This window comes from Canis lupus, chromosome 9 (genome assembly GCF_003254725.2).
Source record: "Canis lupus dingo isolate Sandy chromosome 9, ASM325472v2, whole genome shotgun sequence".
Lineage (NCBI taxonomy): Eukaryota > Metazoa > Chordata > Mammalia > Carnivora > Canidae > Canis > Canis lupus.
Genome location: NC_064251.1, coordinates 24,258,344 through 24,285,496, shown reverse-complemented (window position 1 = coordinate 24,285,496; position 27,153 = coordinate 24,258,344). Strand labels below are relative to the sequence as shown.

Sequence of the window (27,153 nt, the reverse complement as noted above, 5' to 3'; positions counted from 1 at the left end):
TATTCTAAACTGGTATCCTGATATTAATCACAAAATAACAGAATCTTAAGATTGAAATCCTATTTGCTACTTGAACCTGTTCTTTGAGAACCTATCCAGGCAGGTTTGAACATATCTAGTCATCTGTAGTCTTCATCTTTGAACAAGTCTGTTGAAAAATCCTTTGTTTTTGAAATGAATGAAAATCTGTCTCCTTGTAACTTCTACCCACTGGACTTTGTTTTACCGCCTTAGAACCACCACAGAAAAGAATAAGAAGACACTGCTCCATAAAAAAAATTAATGTGGGAATATCCTCAAATTTTTAAGAATATATATTTATCCTATATTTTATAAGCCATGTCACAACTCTGATTTGATAACCTGGGAGTCAGGTATTTTCCTGAAGGTGGCAGAAAAGGGGCTGCTGGAATCTGAGTCAACTATGAACATAGTTCTTAGAAGGAGGAACTCTTTTTTTCTTTTTTTTTTTTAGAAGGAGGAACTCTTGAAGGAAGAACAGTCTTTTATAGTTATCTTAGGCTGGAAAGTAAATCAGTGCTTCTTTACAAATGCTTCTCTTACTCTGAAATGATGATGATGATTATAATGTACATAGCTTCATAGGGGCTAAGAAATGGTGGAAGATGCAAGGCACATGCATATCACTCAGGAGTAACACCAGAGAGGACACAAAGGACACTCAGGCATGTGCAAGAGATAGATGGATGTCAGTAAGTTTTAACTTATTTTATTTTTATTTTTAAAAGATTTTATTTATTTATTCATGAGAGACACTGAAAGAGATAGGCAAAGACATAGGCAAAGGGAGAAGCAGGCTCCATGCAGGGAGCCTGATGTGGGACTCGATCCCGTAACCCCGGGATCATACCTCGAGCCAAAGGCAGACACTCAACTGCTGAGCCATTCAGGCGTCCCAGTAAGTTTTAATTTAGTAAGAACAGTTGCTAAGTGGTGTCTGGATAATAAGTAATTTAGAAAAAATTAACTTCTATAGTCACTAGAAATATCTTTATTTTTATCATTTTTTAAAAAAAGGGCAGTGCCATATTATCAATGTGATGGGGCTTTAATTATTTCTTAGTATTATAACCCTATAGGTCTAAGGAAACATTTTAATTTCTTTATGGTCTGAATGCTTGGGCTTGCTTTCTTTCCACTGGTAACCTTACCGATGGCATGTATTTTCCTACTTCCTTACCACATATACCATGAGTACTTCTGCCTAGGAAGCCTGGAGGACACCTCAATAAATGGAGTCAGCAGTGCTGCCAGACACTACATTAGGGTAGGGAACTGAATGTTTTCATGTACCTGTATTATATAAGTTTTTTCTTTTCTGTAAGTTTCTACCATACTGTATGTATCTCTCTCTCACCTTTTTTTTTTTTTAAGATTTATTTATTTGAGAGAGAGAAAGAGAGAGTGCAAGTGGGGTGGGGGTGGGGCAAAGGGGGAGAGAGAGAATCTCAAGTAGACTCCCTGCTGAGCACGGAGACCAAGCAGGACTTGATATCATGACTCTGAGCTAAATCCAAGAGTCCAATGCCTAACCAACTGAGCCACCCAGGTGCCCTATCATATAGTATTTCTGAGTAAAAATCCACACTCTTACCTGAACACACTCTTCCAGGTCCATCTTTTCAAGCTCATGGCAATTCTACAGAATATAAAACGAAACATTACAGCACCAACACTTAAAACACGGGAAAAGGGATGCCTGGGTGGCTCAGCAGTTGATTGTTTGCCTTTGGCTCGGGGCGTGATCCTGGGGTCTCCCATTCATGTCTCCCATGAATGAATGCAAAAATCTTACGTTTCAGAGTTGGTGTCACTTTCTGCCTTAGTCCATTAACACATTTTATTTATTTATTATTATATTATTTTTAAAAGATCTGATTTATTTTATTCATGAGAGACAAATAGAGAGGGGCAGAGACATAGGCCGCGGGAGAAGCAGGGTCCTTAGAAGGAGCCCGATGTAGGACTTGATCTCCGGACCCAGGATCACACCCTGACCTGAAGGCAGATGCTCAACTACTAAGCTACCCAGGTGTCCCCCATTAACACATTTTAAAAGGCCTTGATCACAGTGGAAATTTCTCAGTTATTCTACATTTGAAATATCTATCTAATCTCTTACAAGTCCAAGGGAATAAATTTTCTGAACATTAATACCAAGCTAATACAGATCCTTCCAACCGTAAATAATTTAATGAAAACTATTTCTTTGGAAGAATGGAAGGTAAGCTTTGTGTCCTCATTTAGTTATGCCACATGCTGCCCCTCACCCATTAGTATTCCACCAATCTGCATGAAAGCAAATGTTCCTTCTTATATTCCATTATACTGCTTAAAGACAGCATAATTTTATTTTTTATTCACTTTCTAAAGTTTTCATTTATTTGATAGAGAGAGAGAGAGAGAGAACATAAGCAGGGGGAGCGGGAGAGGGAAAAGCAGGCTTCCCCCTGAGCAGGGAGCCCGATGCAGGGCTCGATCCCATGACCTGAGTGGAAGGCAGACACAACCAACTGAGCCACCCAGATGCCTCAAACAATCTCCATTTAAACTCAGGCTTCTATGTTTCTTTCAACGTTACTCTCACCCACCAGTCGCATACCAAATAACCAAGAAAGATTTTTTTCATGAAGCATTAGGAAGGCCCTGTGTAATTTACCATTTAATGAAAATGTGGCAAATCAAGTCTCATGAAGGAGCATCATGTTCTCCAAAGCATGGCTATGTTTCCAGAGTAGTTTGTGTTATACAGGCTTATAGCTGCAGCACAACAATGCTCAGGCACACCTACCAGAGAAGTTCCCTCATATCCCACACCCTCAATTCTACTATCATTCCAATTTTCCCTCATTGCTCACTGTTCTGGGGGAAAAAAAAAAAAAAAATCCCACACCAAACCTACAGGACCAGGAGAAAATACTTACCCTGGCCAGAGTGGTAAAGCCTACATCTGTTAACTGAGAACACCTTGCCACTTCTAATATTCTGTTAAAAAAACACAACACAAAAGTGAAAGTCAATCCTGTGTTCCCTGAAAACTGGGTTTATTAAAACAACAAGAAATTAAGAAAACAACCTCCTGTTCCCTAAGCACTGCATGATATAGTGACATTAACAGCCAAGTGTATACAGATCTTGCCATTCATTTTCATGGAGTCATCATAAAGTGGTCCTGTAAAGAACACATTTCAGGGTGATGCAATCAGAAGAATATAATAGAAGCTTGTATTTAATGCCAAAATGCATGAAAAACGCACTTAAAAGCCTTCTTGATGGCATACTGCTAACCCCCAGAGGGCAGCCTGCTCCTAGAAACCAAAGGAAATGGAGATAAATACTCTGTTTCAATTAATCTGTTGCTCAAGTAAATTATTCTCTTTCCCTATTTTACATGTAAGTTCACTCAGATTTAAATAGCTTTTAAAAATGTATGACGGGACTGTTAATTACAGTCCTGTCCCAAGTATGAAATTCCATACTTATGAAAAAATGCCCTTAAGCTTCCTGCCTCTGCCCACAGGCTCTCAGGGAGGCCCAGGGCAGAGCAGGGCTGAGCTGGCAGCCTCTCTCCTCCTCAGGGACTGCTGAACATCAACCGAAAGCCCAACCACAGGACCAGGATCAAAAGTAGCTCTTTTCTGTGAAAAGTTTGGTGGCGTCTGCATGATAGTACCAAAGAACATTTTTATGTTTGCTTACAAATTGCTTACTACGTGAGATGAAACAAAGCTACAGTAAAAGAAATCATTATTAACTAACAATCAATTAGAAACGGATATTTAATGGGAAAGTGTGATCTGACTGAAACCTAACTTTTGATTATGTTTGAGAATCATTATGTTCGACCAATAAAATAAACCACGAAGGAGTAAGGAGCTGAACACTCCTCTCTTTAAAAGAGAAAAAGGTAATGTGTAATATTCTTAGTGAGGAGTCTGGCTACCTCCTCAGCTCCCAGCCTCTGATATTATTAATTTTGACCAAGTCTATGATCAATCAAGGAGTTTTGATAATCTAGGCAAATTAAATTTTCTTTTAATAATTATGGTTAGGCCCCTAGCCAGGTGATAATCAAAAGCTTTAATAAAGTTATATGGGTTTACAATGATTATTATATGTGGTTTCCTGGGTTCTGGAGCCGGACTGCCTGGATTTGAATCCTTGCTCCTGAACTCACTAGCTGTGAGACCTTGAACAGGTTACCTGACTGCTCTGTGCTTTAGTTTTCTCATCTGTAATGGAGATAGTAACAGTGCTTACATGCTATTTTGAGGACTGAATGAATTAATATTTGCAAATCACTTAAAACAATGGTTAACATATCTAACATGTTAAGTACAATAAAGGTTCTGTTATAAAAACAAAAAAGGTATATGGGGATCATGCCTATTTATTACAAAACAGCATGTTGTGTGCTTTTATAAAACCAATATGGGCTTGAAACCATATGCATGCTAACATGGCATTCTTGGTAAATATTCAGCCAATCCTATATTTAGACAAAGAGGAGGAAACATAGAGAAATAAGGCTTGCTCTAAAAGACTATAAGCACAAAGGAAGTTTTCTTGCAGGGCTGTTTTTTCTTTTTAAATACTTAACTATGTATCTGGCATCATTACCACAACAAATAACCACAGGGTAGGCCCTTAAGAACTTTCTCCAGAAAGGAATTATATGAAAGTATTAAGAAGAGAAAATAAAATGCCTTTATTTCATTTCTCAAGTAATGAAATAAAATGTTAATTTTATTCTACTATGGATAGCAAGAAATAGGAAATGGGGGCTATCACCCCTTGGTTTAAGCCAATTACATGTAATTAAATGAGGTACAAAGCAAGCAGGTGAGCATCTAAAAGGGCAGCAGCCTTGTAGTGTCTACCTTAAAAATATCAAAGTTCCAAGAGATAAATTTGGGTGAAGAATGCCTTTGTTCCTTTCCCCAGATTTTTTGAGCTAAACAAGAAATGTTTACCTAAGCCGTGGACAGTTCTGACCTAGAGCATTCAGGATGGCATCTGTGATGTTGGAGCAGCCGGAGGCACAGAGGGACTGTAACTTATGGCACCCTCTGCATATAGTAATGAGACCTTCATCTGTGATTTGCTAAAAAATAAGAGCAAAAAACCCCCCATAGATATTAGTAACTTAGCAGAAGAAAAATAAGGAAAAAAAATGTTATCTCTGAAAATAAGCACCAAAAAGAAAAAAAAAAAAAAAAAAACACAACACAGATCTAATATTAATCAAGTAGCAGACCTAAAAGAAAATGAGCACACTTTGTTCCTCATTTTCAGTTCCTTTTGATTTACTTTGTGAGAGAATCTGCTCATTTTTTTTCCCTTCTTTTTTTAAGTAGACTCCATGCCCAACATGGGTCTTGAACTCACGACCCTGAGATCAGGAGTCACACGAGACTGAGACCACCAAGCACCCACCCCTGTGCTCATTTTTGGTGTAAACGGAAGAAGCACTAATGAGATTCTTTTAACCTAATGAGACTGGGAACAGCATGAGGTACATCATAGGGTAGATTCAATTAAATTACTTTAAAACCTAGAAAATAGATAAAAACAGCAGTACAAACATATTTGTAAGTCCAAAATTGACACTGATATTAACTTACTGAAAAAATAAAACAACTGTGGATGACAGTTGCAACTTTATATCAACCACAGATCATTTCATTTTTTCCATTTATTTATCTTAGTTGTATAATAAAGAACACCCTAATTTATGGAGATAAACATCTGTATCCAACTCAAATATACTTTTATATTCTAAAAAAAAGGTCACACTAATATGTTATCCTAAAAAAAAAAAGATGCCACTTATAAACACCTTAACATGTTGGATATGATTAGTACTTCAATTTGTCCTGCTAGATTCACAAATTTTGTGTAAGCCTCAGAATAAAGCTCACTTGTCATCTCTGCTTAATGAGTGTCCTTAGGTTGCCAGGACAACTGGGAAAAAAAAATCAAGCTTTAAATATTCACTGCTTAAATCAGTATATTCTCAATATTGTATAACTGAAGCAAGATACAGATTTAAAAAAAGGATGCTAAGGCAGATACAAGATTTATCCATGAGGATAAATTAACAAGGATCAACACATGTGGAAGTAACTAAAAAAGTGCCATGCAAGTATGATGTGCAGTTATTACTAAATGAGGATAATTGAAATGTAAAAGGGGAGGCAGCAATCAATAAACATGCATATTTATCAGGTCAATGAGAATTTGTGTCACATAATATTGGGAAAATATTGTAGGGCTGTGTTGCTCTTTGCCTCTTAATGTTTTCAAGTCTATAAGGGATTACTGAAGAAGAAAGTCCTATGTAACAATTCTTCAGATTTTTTTTTTTAATTTTTATTTATTTATGATAGTCACACACAGAGAGAGAGAGAGAGAGGCAGAGACACAGGCAGAGGGAGAAGCAGGCTCCATGCACCGGGAGCCGGACGTGGGATTCGATCCCGGGTCTCCAGGATCGCGCCCTGGGCCAAAGGCAGGCGCCAAACCGCTGCGCCACCCAGGGATCCCAATTCTTCAGATTTTAAAATAAAACTTACCAAACTTTTATGTTTTCAAATTAGACAAGAAAAAGAGAATGACCAAGAATGTACTTCGGTCATGTCAACAGTTTTGGGCAGAAACGTGAAGTCTTAGGAATAAGAATCATTGCATCACATTCTACAGAAGGAATGACTTATGTCCATCACATTCTACAGAAGGAATGACATATGTCCTTATGTCCTAAGATCTGGGTGAAGGGAAAGAGTAAAATACATGATAGAACTGGTTCTTTATGATTACTGGCTGTGATTTCTGTCTGCTGGAAGGATCAAGGAAATGAAACTAAAACAGAAAAGGTTAGGTATGGTATGTATGTATTTATATAGTTGTGCAAATGTGTATTTAACATATAGCCACACAAATATATACAGAGTCTATCTGTGTGTGTGTGTGTGTGTGTGTGTGTGTGTGTAAAATCCAAAGATGCCTGAGAACAATTTTTTTCCCATCACTGTAAGATGATGGTTTCATGTTTATAACAGTTGTGTAAGCTCTTCCTGTCAGGCCAAATATTTCAGTTTCATAAATGAAATTAGGCAAATTCTGAGAGCAATGATGGCAATCAGAATTAGAAGTAAGCAGTGATGAGAATTAAAAGGAATGTCATTCCTTTAAACTCAGTCTTCAGGAGGCCTCCCAAGCAGATCATTTATCAGCACCATCCCTTAAGGGCTAGATGGGGAGGTTGCTTCAATTGCACAAAACGTGGCCTTTTATGTGTCACCTTTAAACAAGCGCTATGCTCTTAAGTTTCAGGTGATCATACAAGAAGGGGAGGGTATAATGAGCAGAAGTTTTAGCAAAAACAAGGAAAACCCTCATCAATTTTTTTCATTGCTATGAGAGGCTCTCATTCCAAGGCAACAGATATTTGTAATTCTTAAGACAAGAGAGAAAAGCTAAAAGTGTATTTGTTGTCAATGTTCTAGGACCCTGAATAGTTTCAGCAAATTCTATGTGCAAAATGCAGGGCTTTGGAGATAGACCACCAAAAGTTGACAGTCTAAACAAGCCAAATGTGAACTACAAATACTACTTGGAAATAATTTAGAGAGTACATTTTGCTTGTCATCTGTTTAGATCAGTGGTTCCCAATAGTTATGACTGAGATCTTATTGGCATGACTGCAATTAATTTACCAAAAATATTCTAAGTACTAAAGTCTGTGAATAATTCACTTCTAAAAGTAGAAAAGAAAAGGAGTGGAGTTATAGTTTGCTTATTTGGAATTCTTTTTTTTTTTTTAAGATTTTATTTATCTATTCATGAGAGACACAGAGAGAGAGAGAAAGAGGCAGAGACACAGGCAGAGGGAGAAGCAGGCTCCATGCAGGAAGCCCAATGTGGGACTCGATCCCAGGTCTCCAGGATCAGGCCCTGGGCTGAAGGCGGCGCTAAACTGCTGAGCCACTCGGGCTGCCCGCTTATTTGGAATTCTGCATGAGGTATCTTTATTACCTATGTCAAAACCCTCAGGAGTGAGTATCATTAAGCACGCAAAGAATCATCTGTGTGTTTACTGTGTCGCCAGGGCTGAGGGGGAAAAACCACTGATCTCGATAACTGAAGCTCTTACAAAATATTACTGAAATGAATTACTGAATACAAAAGAATTGTGGGAAGTGCTGCTTACTAAGCAAGTCTGCAAGTTCAAAGTCACCAGTTCAGGACAGTGTGCACCTATGTACTTGAGAGCTTCATCTTCTAGCTACAAAAATTAAAAAGAGAAAAATAATTACAAACACCATTTCAAGGGATAAAGATTCAGGACTATATATACACATTCTAAATACAGCCAACCAAGTTTCAAAGGAACAATGAACCAGAAGCTGTGATCACATAAAGGTGTAATTCATATCATTAGTATGGCTATCAGTATTTTTCATCAGTTCCAACCACATCAAATTCATACAATCACTACATCAAGAAAAAGATAAACACTACCTAATGTTTATGGATTTTTCTTCTGATAAATATGCCTCACAGCATTTTGCTCAGGGATTATGAAGCTAAAATAATTTTCACACTTCTATACTTCCTATATAAAGTTTTTTAAAAAGAAACTTTTGGGAGCAGGAGCTGAGAAAGGAATCCGGTTTATCTCCTGCTGGAAGATCAGTGCCATGCATACAGTGCTGAGAACAGATGGTAAGTAATTGATTATAATGGTGCATCCCAATCAATATTTTTCAGGATTCCATAAATAACCAGAAGCTCAAGCTGTTGTTTTAAGGCAATTTTACTTCCAAAGCTCTGTCTCAAACAATGGAACTCCTCCCACCATGGTGAAGGAATAAAGGCCCTTTTAACAAAATCCAAGGAATGGTTTCAGTAACCATTAATAAAATAATGTTACAAGAGCCTAGCCCTACCTTGTGTCACTTCTAAACTCACTTTTGATTTTTCCTTCAAATGCTGCAATGTCAACTCCTCTCTCTCTCTCTCTCTCTCTCTCTATTTTTATCACAGTAAAATAGGAAAACAGTAAACTTTTTAATGACAAAATATGTTGGAATTTGTAATGTGACTGGCAGGAAGTAAACATCAATACTATGAATTGTAGGATCTGTATACCTGGCACATTTAACCCGGTAGTTAAACCACTAGCGAAAACTGCTAAGACTGCCTTCCTTGCCTCTCCAGTTCACAGTCTCAGGCAGTGACAACATGGCAAGTTTTCTTTTCAGATTAAATTGTGTAATATGCTTCCTACCCATGGAGCATGCTCAGTGAGATTTTATCGCCCCATCTCGCCTACCCTTAGAAATTATCTTCCATCAGATGTTAATTCTTTTCATATATATTTTTTACTCTATGGAAGACACTTTAATTTTTGGTAACCATGTTTTTTTTTTTTTTTTAAGATTTTATTTATTTATTCATGAGGACAGAGAGAGAGACAGAGACACAGGCAGAGGGAGGAGCAGGCTCCATGCAGGGAGTCTGATGTGGGACTGGATCCTGGGACTCTGGGATCACGCCCTGGGCCGAAGGCAGGCGCTTAAACCGCTGAGCCACCCAGGCTGCCTGGTAACCATGTATTTTTTATCAATAATATAGAACTACATATTTCTTCAGCTACCACAGCTATCTTTGGGCTACCTACAAAGTTCCTGGTTCTTCTAAAATTTACAGGCATGACATGGAGTATTACCTGTGTGCAGCCTTTTAAGAATAAAGCCTTCAGACCCCCACAGCCTCTCACTAGTGCTTGGATGCCATCCTTGGTTACTTGGTCACACCAGGAAATGTTTAATTGCTCCAACAGTGGACATCCCTCACTGAGGACAAAACAAAATGAAACAAACTTATGACTAAATTCAGTTCCAAAGGCACCAAAGTCTCATTTTATTGGCTATTTAGGTCAGGGAAAGGCTACAGCTCCATGCTTTCCCACAAGAATAATTACATTTACTTAACATAGATTTATAATATAGGCAATCCCACAACAACAACAACAACAAAGCATATTTAGCAACGCTGGTGGAGTTCATGTGGGATTTTATCACTATGGCAATCAGAATTAAAAGGAAGTGGTGATTAGAATCGAAAGGAATGTCATCTCAAATCAGCTAAACAAGCATAAAGCACAATACTGTTTTTCAGATGTATTAGATTGTTATGGAGGTTTATCCTTTGCAAGTATATTCTTTTTGCACATATCACACATGTTTAAAACATCTCTGGGAAAGAAATAGGAATTAAGTGACCTGTCACGTTAACAGAGTAATTAGTGAAGTTTAGATTCATATTCCTTATCAAATAATTCTATTACTTGTCAAAGTAATAATGAAGACGTTTAAATTATTTAAAAAATTATACAGGATCCATAAATTTTCCTTATCTCTGAAGTCTCTAGGGTACTGTCTCTGTAGACTAAATTTAGGATATATTGTGTTTGATCTCTGCCTTCTATCAAATACCAGTTTCATCTTTGATTTCACATTTGAGCTATGCAAGAATCCCAAGCGCAAGGTGGAAAATATTGCTTTAATTGTTTTATAGAATGAAGGTGGGGGATCTTGTTCAAGTCCATTCTTCAACATTAACAGTGTGACTTCAAGCAAGTCCCTTTAGGATCCTGCCTGAACTTCTCTTAATCTAAGATCAGCCATAGCCTATATTCTCCCCAAATGGATGCACTCACTTCTATAATAGCACTTATCACTATGATATAACAACATGTTTATTATTTTTTCTCCTACTAGACTCTGAGCAGCTCATAGGCAGTAACAATACCTTATTTAGTGACATCCCAAGGTTAATCACATTACCTGGCATTCAAAAATGTTTTAGATTTTCTTTTGTTGTTGTTGTTGTTGTTTTAGATTTTCTTATCTATTACATGTCTGTCCTATATGCCTCACATAGTTTTTAAATACATGAAATTATTTATGTGAAAATATTTTATAAGCTATAAATGTTGTATTATCCTACTTATTATCCTACATGGCAAATGGCCTTCGATACATATGTACTCAATATTCATAGGAAGGTCTAGAAAAAGCCACATTTCTAGGTTACTTATACTTAACTAAACCTACATTTCTTCTTTTAATAGCTTAATTTTTATTACTCATGAAACATAACCAATACATGGGACTATAGTAACTTGTAAAAGACTGATAAAAAAGTAAAGGTACAAAGAGAATGGACATTTCACCTTCCTTAAGGCACACCTTCCGTAATGTACTTTAAAAAACTGTCATTTTTATAAGACAAAAGTTGTTATTAAACACTGGCAACTTTGTATGGTTTGGCCTAATATTATCAAACAATGATAATACTGTTTAATCCTAACAACAGCACAATGAGATGATAAGGAAAAGTTCACAAGGGTTACATTTGTCAATCACCTGACTCCACAGAGTGCTGCTTTAATCACTAGCTATAATGATATGTGGCGTTTTGGGGAGCGGGGGGGAATCAAACCTTCATAGAAATCTAATCATTTATGGATACACTGTACCAGTCTGTTCAGAATCCTAGTTACCTCTAGTCATTTTACCCTGAATGTGTCCTGTAATTTGGGCAAATGATAAAACAGAAGATCTATTCTGAACTATAGTACATATCCATAAAACAGTTTCCTTCAATTCCAACTTTATTTCAGTTATTTGAAATGAAAAAAAAAATCAGTATTTGTTCTGATTACTGGACATTCTTGTTATAAGAAATTTACCTCAGAGCTTTAAGAGACATGTTTGTTATTGATGTACAGGAAGCCAAGTCAAGGTGCCTGAGTTTGGAACAGAACTTGCTAAGGCTAGTACATGTACTGAAAAATGGAAAAAGGAAAAAATAATGAATAAGCAAACAGGAACACATCTTCAGTAAATCATACACGATTCTCATTAAACATATGTGTGTACATAAGAACTGTAAAATTTCCATACCCCAAATAAAAGCAGTTATAAATTCTGAGACCTTTCTTGCTGAGATAGAGGCAGATGCCATTCACAAAGAAGAAAGGCTGTACTGCATAGGAGAATCTGCATGAGGGGATGATGGTACTTGATTCTCATTTGGAATTTCTTTTTAAATTTAAAAAATTTTTTTATTTATGATAGTCACACACACAGAGAGAGAGAGGTAGAGACACAGGCAGAGGGAGAAGCAGGCTCCATGCACCGGGAGCCCGACGTGGGACTTGATCCGGGGTCTCCAGGATCGCGCCCTGGGCCAAAGGCAGGCGCTAAACCGCTGCGCCACCCAGGGATCCCCTCATTTGGAAATGTTTAACAGCAAACTACCTATGTCCTCACAGGAGACCTATGTGCATTTTGCAAATACAAAAATACCAGAAAGCTAGCTAGTACTTGTTAGCACGTGGTGCAACATGAAAATGAAAGCTCTATCTCGACTCTTTATTATTATTTTTAAAGATTTTATTCATCCATTCATGAGAGACAGAGAGAGAGAGAGAGAGAGAGAGACATAGGCAGAAGGAGAAGCAGGTTCCCCACAGGGAGCCCGATGTGGAACTTGACCCAGGGACTCCAGGACCACACCCTGAACCGAAGGCAGACACTCAACCAAGCCACCAAGGCGCCCCTCTACTCTTTTTTTAGATTATTTATTTATTCATGAGAGACACACAGAGAGAGGCAGAGGCCCCATAGGGAGCCTGATGCTGGAGTCTATCCCGAGACCCCGGGATCACGCCCTGAGCTACAGGCAGACACTCAACCCCTGTGCCACCCAGGTGCCCATCTCTGCTCTTTCACTTAAATCTCTGTTCAAGATAACTTTTTGCATGGCAGTAACGAAATGGCTGGATTTTTGCAAGGTATACTGAGGATGGACCAGCATCAAGGCTCAAACAAGCTAAGTTATGTAATATTACTACCTGTCTTTATGACTTTTTTTTAAAAAACAAGATTTTTGAGAGTGAGCAAGCAAGAACAAAGGGGAAGGGCAAAAAGAGGCAGAGAGAGAGAATCTTTAAGCAGACTCCCCGCTAAGCGCAGATTCCAACATGGGGCTTGATCCCAGAAACCTGAGATCCTGACCTAAGCTGAAATCAAGAGTTAGCCACTTAACCAACTGAGCCTCCCAGCCCCCCCCCCCCCTTTTGCATTGGCTACAATCTCCAACAGAATGTTGATAGAAATGGTGACATATAACATCCTCACCTTGCTTCTGATGTTAGGGTAAAGGACTTAGTCTTTCATTGAGAAGTATGATGTTGGTAGTAAGTTTTTTCATAAATGCTTTTGATCAGATTGAGTGAACTCCCTTCTATTTCTAGTTTGTTGAGAATTTTTAAATTATGAATGAGTGTTGGATTTTGTCATGTATTTTTTCTGTATCTGCTGATGTAGTAATGATCTACTGTTACTTAAAACAAATTACCCCAAAACTGAGCAGCTTAAAACAAGAAAACATTTACTATCACAGTTTTTGAGGGTCAGGAATACAGGCACAGGCAGCTTTAGTAGAGTGCCTCTGACTCAGGCTCTCTCACAAGGCTGTAATTAAGCTATTGGTCACAGTTGCATTCATCTAAAGGTTAACTAGGTGCCAATTCCTTTCCAATCTTATTTAGGTGACTACTGGCAGACCTTAGAAGATCCAATTCTAAGCTCACTCATGTTTTTTGGTAGGTTTCAGGTCCTTGCTGGCTGTTGGCCAGACCTCAGTTCCTTGCCACGTGGCCCTCTCCACACGCTACTCAAAACAGGGCAGCTTGCTCCCCCGAGAGCCAGAGTCCTGAGAGAAAGCACAGCAAGATAGAATCACAGTCTTCTGGTAACCTAATCTCCAAAGTGACATCCAATCTCTTTTGCAGTCTTCTATTGTTAGAAATGAGTCACTAGGTCCAGCCCACGTTCAAGGGAAAAGATTACACAAGGTTGTGAGTAGTAGGAGGTAGGGGTTACTTGGGGGCCATTTTAGAAGCCACCAATTGCACTGAGATGATCATGTGGTTTTGTCCTTTATTCCAGGCAGCAGTAAATCTCACCAGCTGCCTATCTTTATATGGCTCACAAGTTAAGAATGGTTTTGGTGTTTTAAATGGTTGAAAAAACATTTTTTTTTTTTAAAGATATAGTTTGGGGCAGCCCCGGTGGCGCAGCGGTTTAGTGCCGCCTGCAGCCCAGGGCGTGATCCTGGGGACCCTGGATGGAGTCCCACGTCAGGCTCTCTGCATGATGCCTGCTTCTCCCTCTGCCTGTGTCTCTGCCTCTCTCTCTCTCTCTGTCTCTATGAATGAATAAATAAAAAGATATAGTTTGCAACATGTGAAAATCATATGAAATTCAAATCTCACTGTCCAGAAATAAAGTTTTATTGGAGTACAGTTATGCCTATTTGTTTGTGTATAATCTATGGCTGCCTTTGTAAAACACTGACAGGGTTGAGTAGCTGTGACAGATTAACTGTATGGCCTACAAAGTCCTAAAAATATTTACTTATCTGGCCCTGTACAGAGGTCTGCTGACCTCTACTCTATTCTACTAATTACTGAGATATTATATTAATTGATTTTCAGATATTAAGCCACACTTGTATTTCTGGGATAAATCCTACTTGGTTATGATTCAAAATCCTTTCATATATTACTGGATTCAGTTTTCTAACACTTTGTCAAGTATTTTTGCAGTTCTGTTTCTGAGGGATAACAATCAGTAGATCCCCTTTTATTGTAATGTCTTTGGTATGAGAAAAACATTGGCCTCATAGAATGAGTTATAAAGTACTTATTTCATTTTATGAATCAGTTTGAAGATTGGTATTATTTCATCTTTTAAATATTTGATGGAATTCACCAGTGAACCCATCTTGGCCTGGGCTTTTCTTTATGGGATGCTTTTGAATCATGCGCTGAACTTGTTATGAATATGTTTAGATTGCTTTTTTTTTTTTTAATAAGTCAAATTTGGTAATTTGTGCCTTCCCAGGGATTTGTCTCTTTCATTTCGATTGTCTAATTTGTTAGTATAAAGTCTACCAACTGAGCCAGTCACACACCAGTCCCTGATTTTAAACCTTTCTTTTCTAACATACACATCTGAAACTGTATTTTCTCTAAAGTATTGCCTTTGGTATAGTCTACAAGTTTCAAATGTTGTATTTTCATTTTCACACAGCAATACATATTTTATAGTGTTCTTAGTAACCTATTCTTTGACCCATATTATTCTGAAGGGTGATATTTAACCTTCAAATTTTCCATATGTTATTGATTTCTACTTTAATTCACTCAGTATGATTTCAATCTTAAGTTCGTTGAAAGCATATTTTAGTGTGTCTCACTGAATACTCTAGGGGCACTTGAATGTTTATTCTGTTACTCTCTGGTATAGCATTTTGTTAAGTATCAATTAGGACAAGTTCATTGACAATACTGCTCAAGTACAGACCTTTACTGGTTTTTTGTCTACTTATCATTTACTATTTAATATCTTTCATGTACATTTTTCCTGAAGTTTATATCATCTCATATTCATAATAACCGCCCCAAGTTTCCTATGATTAGTGATTATAATAGTATCTCCTTTTTCATCCTTCAAGTCTGTATTATCTTTAGGTTTTCTTAAATTCTAGAGCATATTTGTACTTGCTATGTTTAAAATTTATTGGTCGGGCAGCCTGGGTGGCTCAGCAGTTTAGTGCTGCCTTCAGCCCAGGTCCTGATCCTGGAGACCCAGGATCGAGTCCCATGTCGGCCTCCCTGCATGGAGCCTACTCCTCCCTCTGCCTGTGTCTCTGCCTCTCTCTCTCATGAATAAATAAAATCTTTAAAAAAATAATAATAAAATAAATTTTATTGGTCAATTTTATAATCGCTATCATAATTTCTGGGTCTATTTCTTTCTTTTTTTAAGATATTATTTATTTACTCATGAGAGACACACAGAGAGAGGCAGAGACCTAGGGAGAAGCAGGCTCCATGCAGGAAGCCTAATGTGGGACTCGATCCCAGGACTCTGGCATCACGCCCTGAGCCGAAGGCAGACACTTAACCACTGAGCCACCCAGGCGTCCCATCTGGGTCTGTTTCTATTGACTAGTTTTTCTTCTGGTATCATTTAATGCCTTTTTGCATGCCTTGTAATTTTCACTGAATGCTAGAAATTCTGTCTGTATGCTGAGTGTCTAGGTTTTGTTGCCTTCTGTAAAAAAAGAATGTTGAATTTCACCTTAGCAGACAGCTGAATTAGTTGGATCAATTTGACCCTAATTTTTTTCTTTTAACCTTTATTGGGACAGGTCTAGTCTAGTTTTACTATCAAGGTGTGATGTTTCTGAAGTTGCTTATTAAATGTCCCAAGGTATTCTCCATTGAGGGTAGTCAGAACTTCTCCCAGCGTTATTTTAGCTCTTGCCAGAAAGCTAATTTTTCAGTTTACAGTTTTCCAGTAATTGTTCTTTCCTTATTAGATGTTCTTTGACTGACTTTGTGGGGTCTCAATATGTGCATTTACAGTTTACTATTCAGCTAAATTGATGCAGATTTCTTTTCTTTTCTTTTCTTTTTTTAAGATTTTGTTGATTTGAGAGAAAGCATAAGCAGAGAGGGAAGGGCAGAGGCAGAGTAACAAGTAGACTCCCTGCTCAGCAGTGAGCCTGGACATGGGACTCAAACCCAGGACCCAGGGATCATGATCTGAGCCAAAGGCATATGTTTAACTGACTGAGTCACCCAGGCACCCTCAATGTATATTTCTATGCCCTTTTTGAGTAGCTCCCCTGTCTCAAGACAAAAATTCCAGTTACTTCTGTCTCCCGGAGCTCTGATCTCTGACTCTTCAAATCAGCCAGAATTTAGTTCTCTGCTTGGGCTCCTTCTCCTTATACCATCATCTGGAAAATACCACCAGGCAGAAAGAGTGGTCATAGGGTTCACCTGATTTGTTTCTCAGTCCTGTGCTTGCTGCATATTGTCCAACATCTCCAACTGGTTCTTTGCTATGATTTGTATAGTTTTATAGTTGTTGATGGCACGAGGGCAGTTACTGTCATGGCAGAAGCAGACGTCTCCACCTTTTATTGAAGTTTGTGTCATGTTTCTTTTAGATTGTGCTTAAAATGTTGTGTTTTTTTTTTTTTAAAGATTTATTTATTCATTCATAAGAGACACTGAGAGAGAGGGAGACACAGGCAGAGGGAGGAGCAGGCTCCCTGTGGGAGAGCCCAACATGGGACTTAATCCCCAAACCCTGGGATCACGCACTGAGCCAAAGGCAGACACTCAAACACTGAGCCACCCAGGCATCCCTAAAATATTGTGTTTCTAAAGTCACTAGAACAAGTAAAAATCTGAACTGACCAGTGGTTATTTGATGATTTTAAGAGATTAAGTTTTTTTTTATAGGAGTGATGAAGTTAACATGCATATATTAAAAGCTTTTATCTTTTAGAAATATATATTTACAGATTAAATAATATAATGTTCAGGCTTTTTTCAAAATACGAAAAGTTTGGGGATACAGATGAAACAAGATTGGCCATAAAGTGGTAATTTCTCAGTTTTATCAACCTGAAGCTGGGTGATGGGTTCATTATACTATTTTGTCTACCTTGGTATACGTTTAAAACATTTTGTAAGAAACCAAAAGTCAGGGACGCCTGCGTGGCTTAGCAGTTAAGCGTCTGCCTTTGGCTCGGGGCATGATCTGGAGTCCCGGGATTGAGTCCCATATTAGGCTCCCTGCATGGAGCCTTCGTCTTCTGCCTATGTCTCTGCCTCTCTCTCTGTGTCTCTCATGAATAAATAAATAAAATCTTAAAAAAAAAAAAAGGAAATCAAAAGTCAGCACAAGTAACTTCTCTGTGTAGTTATAGCTCCACTTGGTATGATTGGGTTCATGTGTTTTATTTTGTTTTCAATGTTTAGGGACTGCTTTGATTTCTTTTTGAGTTAATTCATATTTTAATTACGTAAAACATTTACACAGCTAATAAAGTAAAACCATAACACATGATATTTCAGAGTCTCCCTTTCATCCCTGTTTTCTCTCTCCCATAAATCACCTTTTGATTCATTCTTTATCTTTCCATTCTTTTTAAAAATATAATATTTGTTTACATTGTCTCCTGGTCCTATAAAAAGCATATTTTTTTTTAAAATTTTTATTTATTTATGATAGTCACAGAGAGAGAGAGAGGGAGGCAGAGACACAGGCAGAGGGAGAAGCAGGCTCCATGCACCGGGAGCCTGATGTGGGATTCGATCCTGGGTCTCCAGGATCGCGCCCTGGGCCAAAGGCAGGCGCCAAACCGCTGCGCCACCCAGGGATCCCAAAAAGCATATTTTTAAAAAAGATTTTATTTATTTATTTGAGAGAGAGAGAGAACATGTGCAAGTGGGAGCATGGGTTGGGTGTGGGTGCAGAGGGAAGAGAAGCAGACACCCTGCTGAGCAGGGCTTGATCCCAGGACTCCAAGATCATGACCTAAGCTAAAGGCAGACACTTAACCTACTGAGCCACACAGGTGCCCCTACAAAAAGTATCTTATAAAACTTCTTTGCAGTTTGCTTTCTTAACAGTATGTTAAGATCACAGAATACTACAGATCACTCCAGAATACTATATATTCTCTTCATTCCTTTTATTTAACAGTCTCCTATGGAATGACATTTGGATTGTTTCCTGTCTTTTGCTACTTCTTATTAGAAACAGCAAAAATGAATAGCCTTGTAATAAATTATATTACATTTTTGTCAATTTATCTTTGGTATATAGGATAGATAGCTAGAAAAAAGTGTAAATTTTATGTCACTTGTCTAGATATCAAAGTGGTCAAATTCTTAATCTCTGTAACATTAAATATTCAAAAGCAAAAAATAAACAGGTAATTTATCTAAAATAAACGTAGGCTACTGGTATAAAGTCATAGTTAGGGGAGGTGTTAGATTCATTTCTCATGTTAAAGGTCAAATCAATTCACAGAAATAATACTTGTTAGAATTAATAACCACAGTAGAATTAACAACCACAGTCGTCTTTCAGACACTTTCTTGTATTAAAAGTTAACAATGCTGTGAGCTCAAAGAAAGGAATGAAATAAACTGTACCCTGTGTCTGGAGTGTCTTCCACTTGCCTTCATTAAGCAATTCTAAAGATCCCATCTCCTTCCCGAGGCCTTTTTGAACAGGAACATTCACTGAATAATCCTAGCCCCACCCTGTATAAACAAGCTTCCTCAATGGCTTCACTTCATAATAGGCAACAATTTCCCTATGTAATTTTAAATGTTATTTGATACATATTATTACCAATAGATACCCTGGATTGAATGGGTTTTATGTTTACCTTCCTTGTCTATTATGTCTGTGATAGTAAGCTTTCAAGGATAAAAGATTGCTTTCATTTATATTGTAACTGACACAGACACAATATATTTAAAAGGTCATTTAATAAATGCTCTCAATATTGATTATTACAAGCTGTTTAGTATGTGTTTAAGATTTTATAACTTTTTGTAGAATTATCTGTTTACCCTGTGTGTTTCTTTTTTAAGATTTTATTTGAGAGAGAGAGTTTCAAGAGTGAGCCAGCATGGTTGGGGGGAGGGGCAGAGGGACAAGCAGACTCCCTGATGAGCTGGAAGCCCAACAAAGTGTGGTTAGATCCTAGGATCTTAAGATCTTGACCAAAGCCAAAGTCAGACACCCAACTAAATGAGCCACCCAGGCACTCCTGTTTACCATGTCTTTTGACACGGTAAAGCTACTAGTGTCTTCTTGAAATATAAGTAGTCCTAGTAATTTATATCATTAATATCCCTACTATAAAAAAAAAATCCCTACTTCATATCCATGGTCTTTAAATTTCACTTTAAGTGTCAAGAAAGAATTTGGAAAAAAAAAAAAAAAGAAAAGAATGAATTTGGGTCAGATTCCAAAACACATTTCTTATGCCATTTCTATTTTAATGTTTTTTCCTTTTAAAATATCTTTCTTCTGTAAGACTAAAATGAAATTTACTAAATATATTTAATAGCCCACATTTAAAGCTAATACAGACAGGACACAAGAGGCTATGACTTACCCTTCTAAAACACAAAATACTTACGCATCTGTAGTCTTTGTACAACCATTTAGATTCAGTACTTCAATGTTCCTACAATTTTGTGCAAAAGTCCTTTACAGGAAAGAAAGACAGTTAAAGGTTTGAAATGAAATGGGCATAATTCTAGGCATTACAAAAAATAATAAAAGACATTACTGTCTGTAATATTGGATACTGGTACAAAACTAGCTCACATTTACAAATAAATTCATTTTTAACCATAAACTTTTAAACATTGATCTTTATGCCAACCAAGGTTAAAATTACCCTAACTTTGAGCCAACAAATTAAAAAAAATTTTTTTATTCAAAGCTCCAAAAGAGCCATTTATGATATGGGGCTTTGTTTTATTCTCAAAACCATACATCCCAGTACTGGATCTTTTTGTGTTATAAGCTATGTATGTGTGTTTGGGTTCTGAATAGCTTCAGAACATAAAAATCATTTATATTCAGTTAAGAAGACCAGTTAACCAATAGTGATGTTCTTACCTTAATGCATTGTCTCCTACTCCAAGACACCCACGAAGACTTAACTTTCGTAAAAAGCCCCCACATCTTTTTGAAATATTCTCCACTACCCGGCCCTGTAAAAAAAGACAGGTAAACAAAACAAAACAAAAAAGTAAGGCACAACATTGTTTTTGAAGAGAACACATCCTCATTTTTTTTCCTTTTTTTAAAATTTTATTTATTTATTCATGAGAGATACACACAGAGTGAGGCAGAGACATAGGCAAAGGGAGAAGCAGGTCCATGCAGGGAGACTGACATGGGACTCCAGGATCATGTGCTGAGCCAAAGGCAGACGCTTAACTGCTGAGCCACCCAGTGTCCCACATCCTTGTTTTTCAATAATTTATAAACAAAGAAGAGGCTTCTTGTTTTCAAAACCTAGTTAATTCAATAAAGAAATTTTTTTTTAAAGATTTTATTTATTTATTCATGAGAGACACAGAGAAAGAGCCAGAGAGAAGCAGGCTTCATGAAGGGAGCCTGATGCGGGACCCGATCCCACGACTCCAGGATCACACCCGGAGCCGAAAGCAGATGCTCAACTGCTGAGCCATCCAGGCATCCCACAATAAAGAAATTTCAACTTACTTTGAGAAAGCTTTACTGATCAACTCATCTACCTGAAAAACGCTTAAACCCTACATTGTTTATTTTGTTCAATTTGGAAGATACTCTGTAATTGAGGAAATGGTGTTCTGTACTTCTCATGCTATTACATACATATTTTAAAAAGATTTTTTTTAAATTTTTTATTTATTATTTATGATAGTCACGCAGAGAGAGAGAGAGAGAGAGAGAGAGAGGCAGAGACATAGACAGAGGGAGAAGCAGGCTCCATGCACCAGGAGCCCGATGTGGGATTCGATCCCGGGTCTCCAGGATCGTGCCCTGGGCCAAAGGCAGGCGCTAAACCGCTGCGCCACCCAGGGATCCCTAAAAAGATTTTTTAAAAAGATTTTACTTATTTATTCATGAGAGACACAGAGGGAGAGAGACAGAGAGAGAAGCAGGCTCCATGCAGGGAGCCTGATGCAGGACTCAATCCAAGGACTCTGGGATCACGCCCTGAGCCAAAGGCAGGCATTCAACCGCTGAGCCACCCAGGTGTCTCTAAAAAGATTTTATTTATTTACTTGACAGAGAGACAGAGCATGAGCAGGGGGAGTGGCAGAGGGAGAAGCAGGTTCTCCGCTGAGCAGGGAGCCAGACATGATCCCAGGACCCTGAGATGATGATTTGAGCCAAAGGCAGACACCTAACTGACTGAACCACTCAGGCACCCCACTCACACCACTAAATTAATGCAGACCGTCCTCCTGGTTAAACTGCAGCTACTGAAGGATATTAGCTATCTTTATTACTGCTGAATCCTTGCCAAAGTGTTTACTATATCATTCTAAACACAGCAGAGACAAAATGGACATTTAACAGAAGCTTGCAGAATGATTTTGTGGGTCATGATTCTTTAAACATTTACATCCATGAAGATTAGACAACTGTGAAAAACTAAGAATCCAGCATAAAGTCAGTGGGTATTATTTTAAAAGCACTTTGTGTAGGGATTCCTGGGTGGATCAGTGGTTGAGCACCTGCCTTTGGCTCAGGTCATGATCCCAGGGTCCTGGGATCAAGTCCCACATCAGGCTCCCCACAGGAAGCCACCTTCTCCCTCTGCCTATGTCTCTGCCTCTCTGTGTCTCTCATGAATAAATAAATAAAGCTTAAAAAAAAAACAAAAGCACTTTCTGTAGAAAGGAAAGTTTTCTTTCCCTCCCTTCCTCCTTCCCTCCCTCCATCTCTCTCTCTTTTTCTTTCTTTCTTTCTTTCTTTCTTTCTTTCTTTCTTTCTTTCTTTCTTTCTTTCTTTCTTTCTTCTTTCTTTCTTTCTTTCTCTTTCTTTCTCTCTCTCTCTCTCTCTCTCTCTCTCTCTTTCTTTCTTTCTTTTAATATTTTATTTATTTGACAGAGAGAGCACACAAGCAGGGAGAGTGGCAGGGAGAGGGAAAAGCAGGCTCCCTGCTGAGCAAGGAAACTGATGTGGGATTGAACCCCAGGATCATGACCTGAGCCAAAGGCAGAAGCTCAACTGACTGAACCACGCAGATGCCTCAAAAGTTCTGTTTCTAATGAAAGGTTCATGTGAGGCTTTTGAAAAACTTCTTACATGAATACAAAACAAGTTCTACTGGACCTTTAAAAAAATATTTTTTAAAGATTTATTTATTTATTTATTCATGATAGACATATATATATAGAGAGAGGCAGAGACACAGGCAGAGGAAGAAGCAGGCTTCATGCTGGGAGCCTGACACGGGACTCAATCCCGAGACTCCAGGACCGTGCCCTGGGCCAAAGGCAGGTGCTAAACCGTTGAGCCACCCAGGAATCTCCCTAAAAAAATTTTTAAACTGAATCTAAATCTCATCTTATCCTTATAATATGATGAGGAAGCTATTATTTCTACTTTCTTGAAAAGAAAACCAAGGACCAGAGAACTCAGGTTCATGTTCAAATAATTTAAGCTTAAGCCATTATCCTTCTCCATTTGAGATAATACACTATAATAAGAGATGAAAAATAGGGAAGAAGTGAGAAGAGAAAAAAAATCTCACTCCAGCAAAAATTATTCATTAGATGACTTTGGCTTTATTCATTCTCCACAAAAACTGTCTGTAGGCTCCCCCAAACCCAAAATGCTCATCTCGGTTACAATTTATGCAAATACCACTCCCTCCACCCAAATTGTTAACCCTATTCATTCTTTAATAATCAAATATAAAGATTTCCTTAAAATGAGCAAACCCATGTTCACATTTCTACCACAAAAATAAAAACAAAAAATTTTAGCCTAAAAATACTAAATAATTTAGTATTCCATCAGTAAAGTAGTTCTGCTTATCCTCAAAACATTGCAGGTTCCCATGAAGTTCAGATACACTGAAATTAATACTTTCTCTCTCCAGGGAAAGGAGATTTATATGGTTGGAGCTAATCTGTTCCATGCTGTAATTACATCCTAACATGAGAAATGGGGCCACACACCACATAATTATACCTCAATATCCCTCTGGAAATCAAACAGGTCGATTCGCTGCCAGTTACTGCCATCCAGAGCCAGAACATTCCAGGCCTGTTTTGAAGAAAAAGAGACAAAATGAGCAGTCACTCAAGGGAGAAACCCAGCACTATTCAAGTTTACAATTCAAACTAAAGATTAAAATAGACTAAAAAATTTCTCAGCTCCCCGCCATTAACTCCCAAAAGGTCTGCTTTGTTTCTGATTCATACTTTATCCAATTAGATTATCTTATAAATTAGTGGATACAGAAACAAGCAGCTGGGGGGCGGGGTTGGGAAAGGACAGGTTGTGTGAAGCATCCTAGCCAGAAACTCCTTTCTAACTGGAAGATTTAGTTTCTAATCTCCAAATAAGATACTTCTGCTGATGAAAAACAAGTCTCTTACTCCATCGTTCAACTAGGAGCAAGATGAGGTGAAACCACAGAAAGAGTAAAGTACTCTAAATATTGCTATGTTCAGTACACATATTTGCTATCCATAGCATCACCTGGTCAGACTTGACACTGATATGCTGACCTGGGACTTATAAAAGAAACTCTCATTTCTCCACATACACAACAGAATCTTAATGCTCTCTTCAGTTACCAATTTGCTCACTGAGGCATGTTTTTCAATTGGTCATCTCTCCCTCTAACTCAATTCAGCAGAAATTTTATAACAGTGAACGTTTAAGACTTCTCACACATTTCTTCCTTCAGTTAAGCTAAAGAGAGCCAAGAATTTCAACTTTTCAGGATTAGAAAAAATGACTCCAATAAGTCTTAATTTGTTATATGTCATATTTTAATGATAAAGCCTGTAAAAGTTTTCCCTATTAAAGTGTAAACAAAAGTCTTATTGTAGAGGTACAAACTTAGAATATTATTTCTTACTACAACATATCAAAAATGGAGCCAAGACTGAGATACTAAAAAGGAAACTGTGGATACATTCATAAGCCCCAGGGTAAGTATCACACAGCTAGAAATAGACCAGGGGTATGAGGGTAAATATAGTTATCATTCTGGAAATCTTTAAGGTTTTCTCAAGAGCTCAATGTTGCTTTTCTTTCTGTGGTCCTAATGGTTCCTTAAATGGCTAGCTGTGGGAGATAAAACTTTCAAAGATTATATGTTTACTAGATTCTTAGGCTAAGTATACTTCTGGTTTGATTTGATATTTTTCATTTCCTTACTTTCCCCCATAAGGAGGAAACACACACCAAACTAAGACTAAAGTTAGGAATGACAGGTTCCTTTCTGGAGTTTTTTTTTTTTTTTTTAAAGCTAATTCATTACATACTTCAAATACAGAGAACAATAGCATAACTATTGATGTACTAATTCTCCAGATTTAATGAAAATTGGTGTTGTGCTCTCCTTTAAGTTAAAATATTAATGGGGAAAAACATTAATGGGGAAGAGGAACTTGAAGTGAAAACAAGTAAAATTCACTAAAATCAACATCCATGAGATGAGACTGCACCTAAACAAACAGATTTAGACACTAGTCTGGGCATTTTGTTTCTCAATGAAGACCTCAGCTTCATGTGGCGATATAAAGGAAACCCTATTCATTTGTACCAGCCATGTCTACAGCAACCATTCATGTACAAGGGTCAGAAAGTCATGAAGAGAAATCATCAAAATACTACTGATGGTTTCCAAAGTAGCTGATATACTGATTTGGTATGGCTGTGGGATGCAGAAATTATGTTAAAGTTAGTAAGACACAGTAAATTTTCTACGGCAAGTTTTGTGGGGTTTTTTTTTTTTTTTTTTTTAGAGGAGTAGTCTTGGTTATTTGAAACCTGGACACACCTACAAAGATAAATACAATATGGTATAACCATGTTACAGATCCAGCACTTAGGACTGTATCTCATATACAGCAGCTTTTCAATAAATGTTTCTTAAATGAACAAGCAAAAAACCATTTTTTAAGTTTATTAAAAAATGATTACATGTGCTCATTCACTGTAAATCATTATATATCTGTATTACAAAAGAGAGTAGGAATGGTTCATAAGGCACTTTTCTCACAACACAGAACCCATTCTTCATATTAGTGGCAGCCAATAAGTTTATGATGCTCCAGTTTTGTCACAACAATGTCAACTGACAAAAATAGATAATAAAAGTGAAATTAAAATCTGACTTTGAGAATGGAATCTGGTTTGTCCTATAATTTTTAAGTAAATTATACTCTAGCTATTACATTTTGAAGAAAGCAATATGGGGAAATAACAGAATTAGAGCCTTCAGCCTTTTGTGTGTAGGTGCATATAAAATGAACTAGGAAAACATAATGAACACTATTTTATTACAATTCTGAGTAGAGTCTAACCCTTTGATTTTAATACTTATTCCTTGAAAATGTTTCTTCTGTTAGCATTATACAAATAGTTAAGATTTCCAAAAAAAATTAGAGACAGTATATATTATAGAATCCCACTGTAGAATTGCATGGGTTTGGGAATGTCATGCACAAAATACCATTTTCTGAAATGTAACATACAACTAACATCGGAAGTAAATGGTTTGCCTCCCACAGAGGCATAGCAGCATCATCAGCATCAGGAAGGGGTCCCCCTATAATCATCTCAACCATTCTTACCCTGGAGACCTGAGCACAGCGACACAAAGTAACAACATCCAGAAAAGAAAATATCCTAAAAGAGAGGAAGACAAACTTGATTATATGATAAGGTACTTTCTCTTGATTTTTACCTATAAATAACTGTGTTAATACATGCATAAAAAGGGAGACATTCTTTAAACAAACACAAAAAGCTGGAGCAACTTACAACATAACACGGCTCATATAAAGCATCGAGGGAAAAAGTAATCTTATTTGAAAATGTATGTGCCTGCTTCGGCAGAGCATATACTAAAATTACTTGAAAATGTACATATAAGTACCAAACAAGTTCAATTACTTACATCAAGGGATAATAAAATACTTCTCATTGATACAATTTGTTAAAAGTAAAAAAACAACTTTCAGATTTCTGGTAATCAAAAGAAGACTAGGAGAAGGATAACTTTATAAAGAATTTTACAGGGGCTCCTGGGTGGCTCAGTTGGTTAAGCATCTGCCTTGGGCTCAGATCATGATGGGATCAAGCCCGGAGTCTCCCTGCTCAGCGGGGAAGCCTGCTTCACTCTCTCCCTCTGCCTGCAGCTCTGCCTACTTGTGCACACGCTCTCTCTGTAAATAAATAAATAATCTTACAGGATTTTACAGTTATGAAGAAAAAAATTAAATAAATAATATAATAATACCTAAAAATTAGTAACTGTTAAATCTTTACGTATTTAATTCTAATTTAGGAAATTATAAAAACTCATCTAATCACTGCTGGGAAACACTGCCTAGAATTTTTCTCAGTCTTACAGAAGTGTTTATTTTGAAGCACTGTTATTTGAAATAATTGATTTGCTTAAAGCATGATA

The 27,153-nt window shown here is 37.4% G+C and overlaps 1 protein-coding gene across 8 annotated transcripts in view; it reads right to left on the bottom strand.

Annotated features, from left to right (window-relative positions):
• Positions 1–27,153, bottom strand: part of FBXL20 (F-box and leucine rich repeat protein 20) — a 114,533-nt gene that overhangs the window by 17,198 nt on the left and 70,182 nt on the right. For all 8 annotated transcript variants that reach the window (XM_025439574.3, XM_049114720.1, XM_049114723.1 and 5 more), the window contains 10 exons: positions 26,315–26,369; positions 23,694–23,768; positions 20,616–20,710; positions 20,128–20,196; positions 11,783–11,878; positions 9,755–9,881; positions 8,234–8,308; positions 4,995–5,125; positions 2,946–3,006; positions 1,616–1,660 (listed from right to left, as the gene is read on the bottom strand). In XM_025439574.3, coding sequence (XP_025295359.1) covers positions 1,616–1,660; positions 2,946–3,006; positions 4,995–5,125; positions 8,234–8,308; positions 9,755–9,881; positions 11,783–11,878; positions 20,128–20,196; positions 20,616–20,710; positions 23,694–23,768; positions 26,315–26,369 — 829 coding nt within the window. The remainder of the gene's footprint in view (positions 1–1,615; positions 1,661–2,945; positions 3,007–4,994; positions 5,126–8,233; positions 8,309–9,754; positions 9,882–11,782; positions 11,879–20,127; positions 20,197–20,615; positions 20,711–23,693; positions 23,769–26,314; positions 26,370–27,153) is intronic.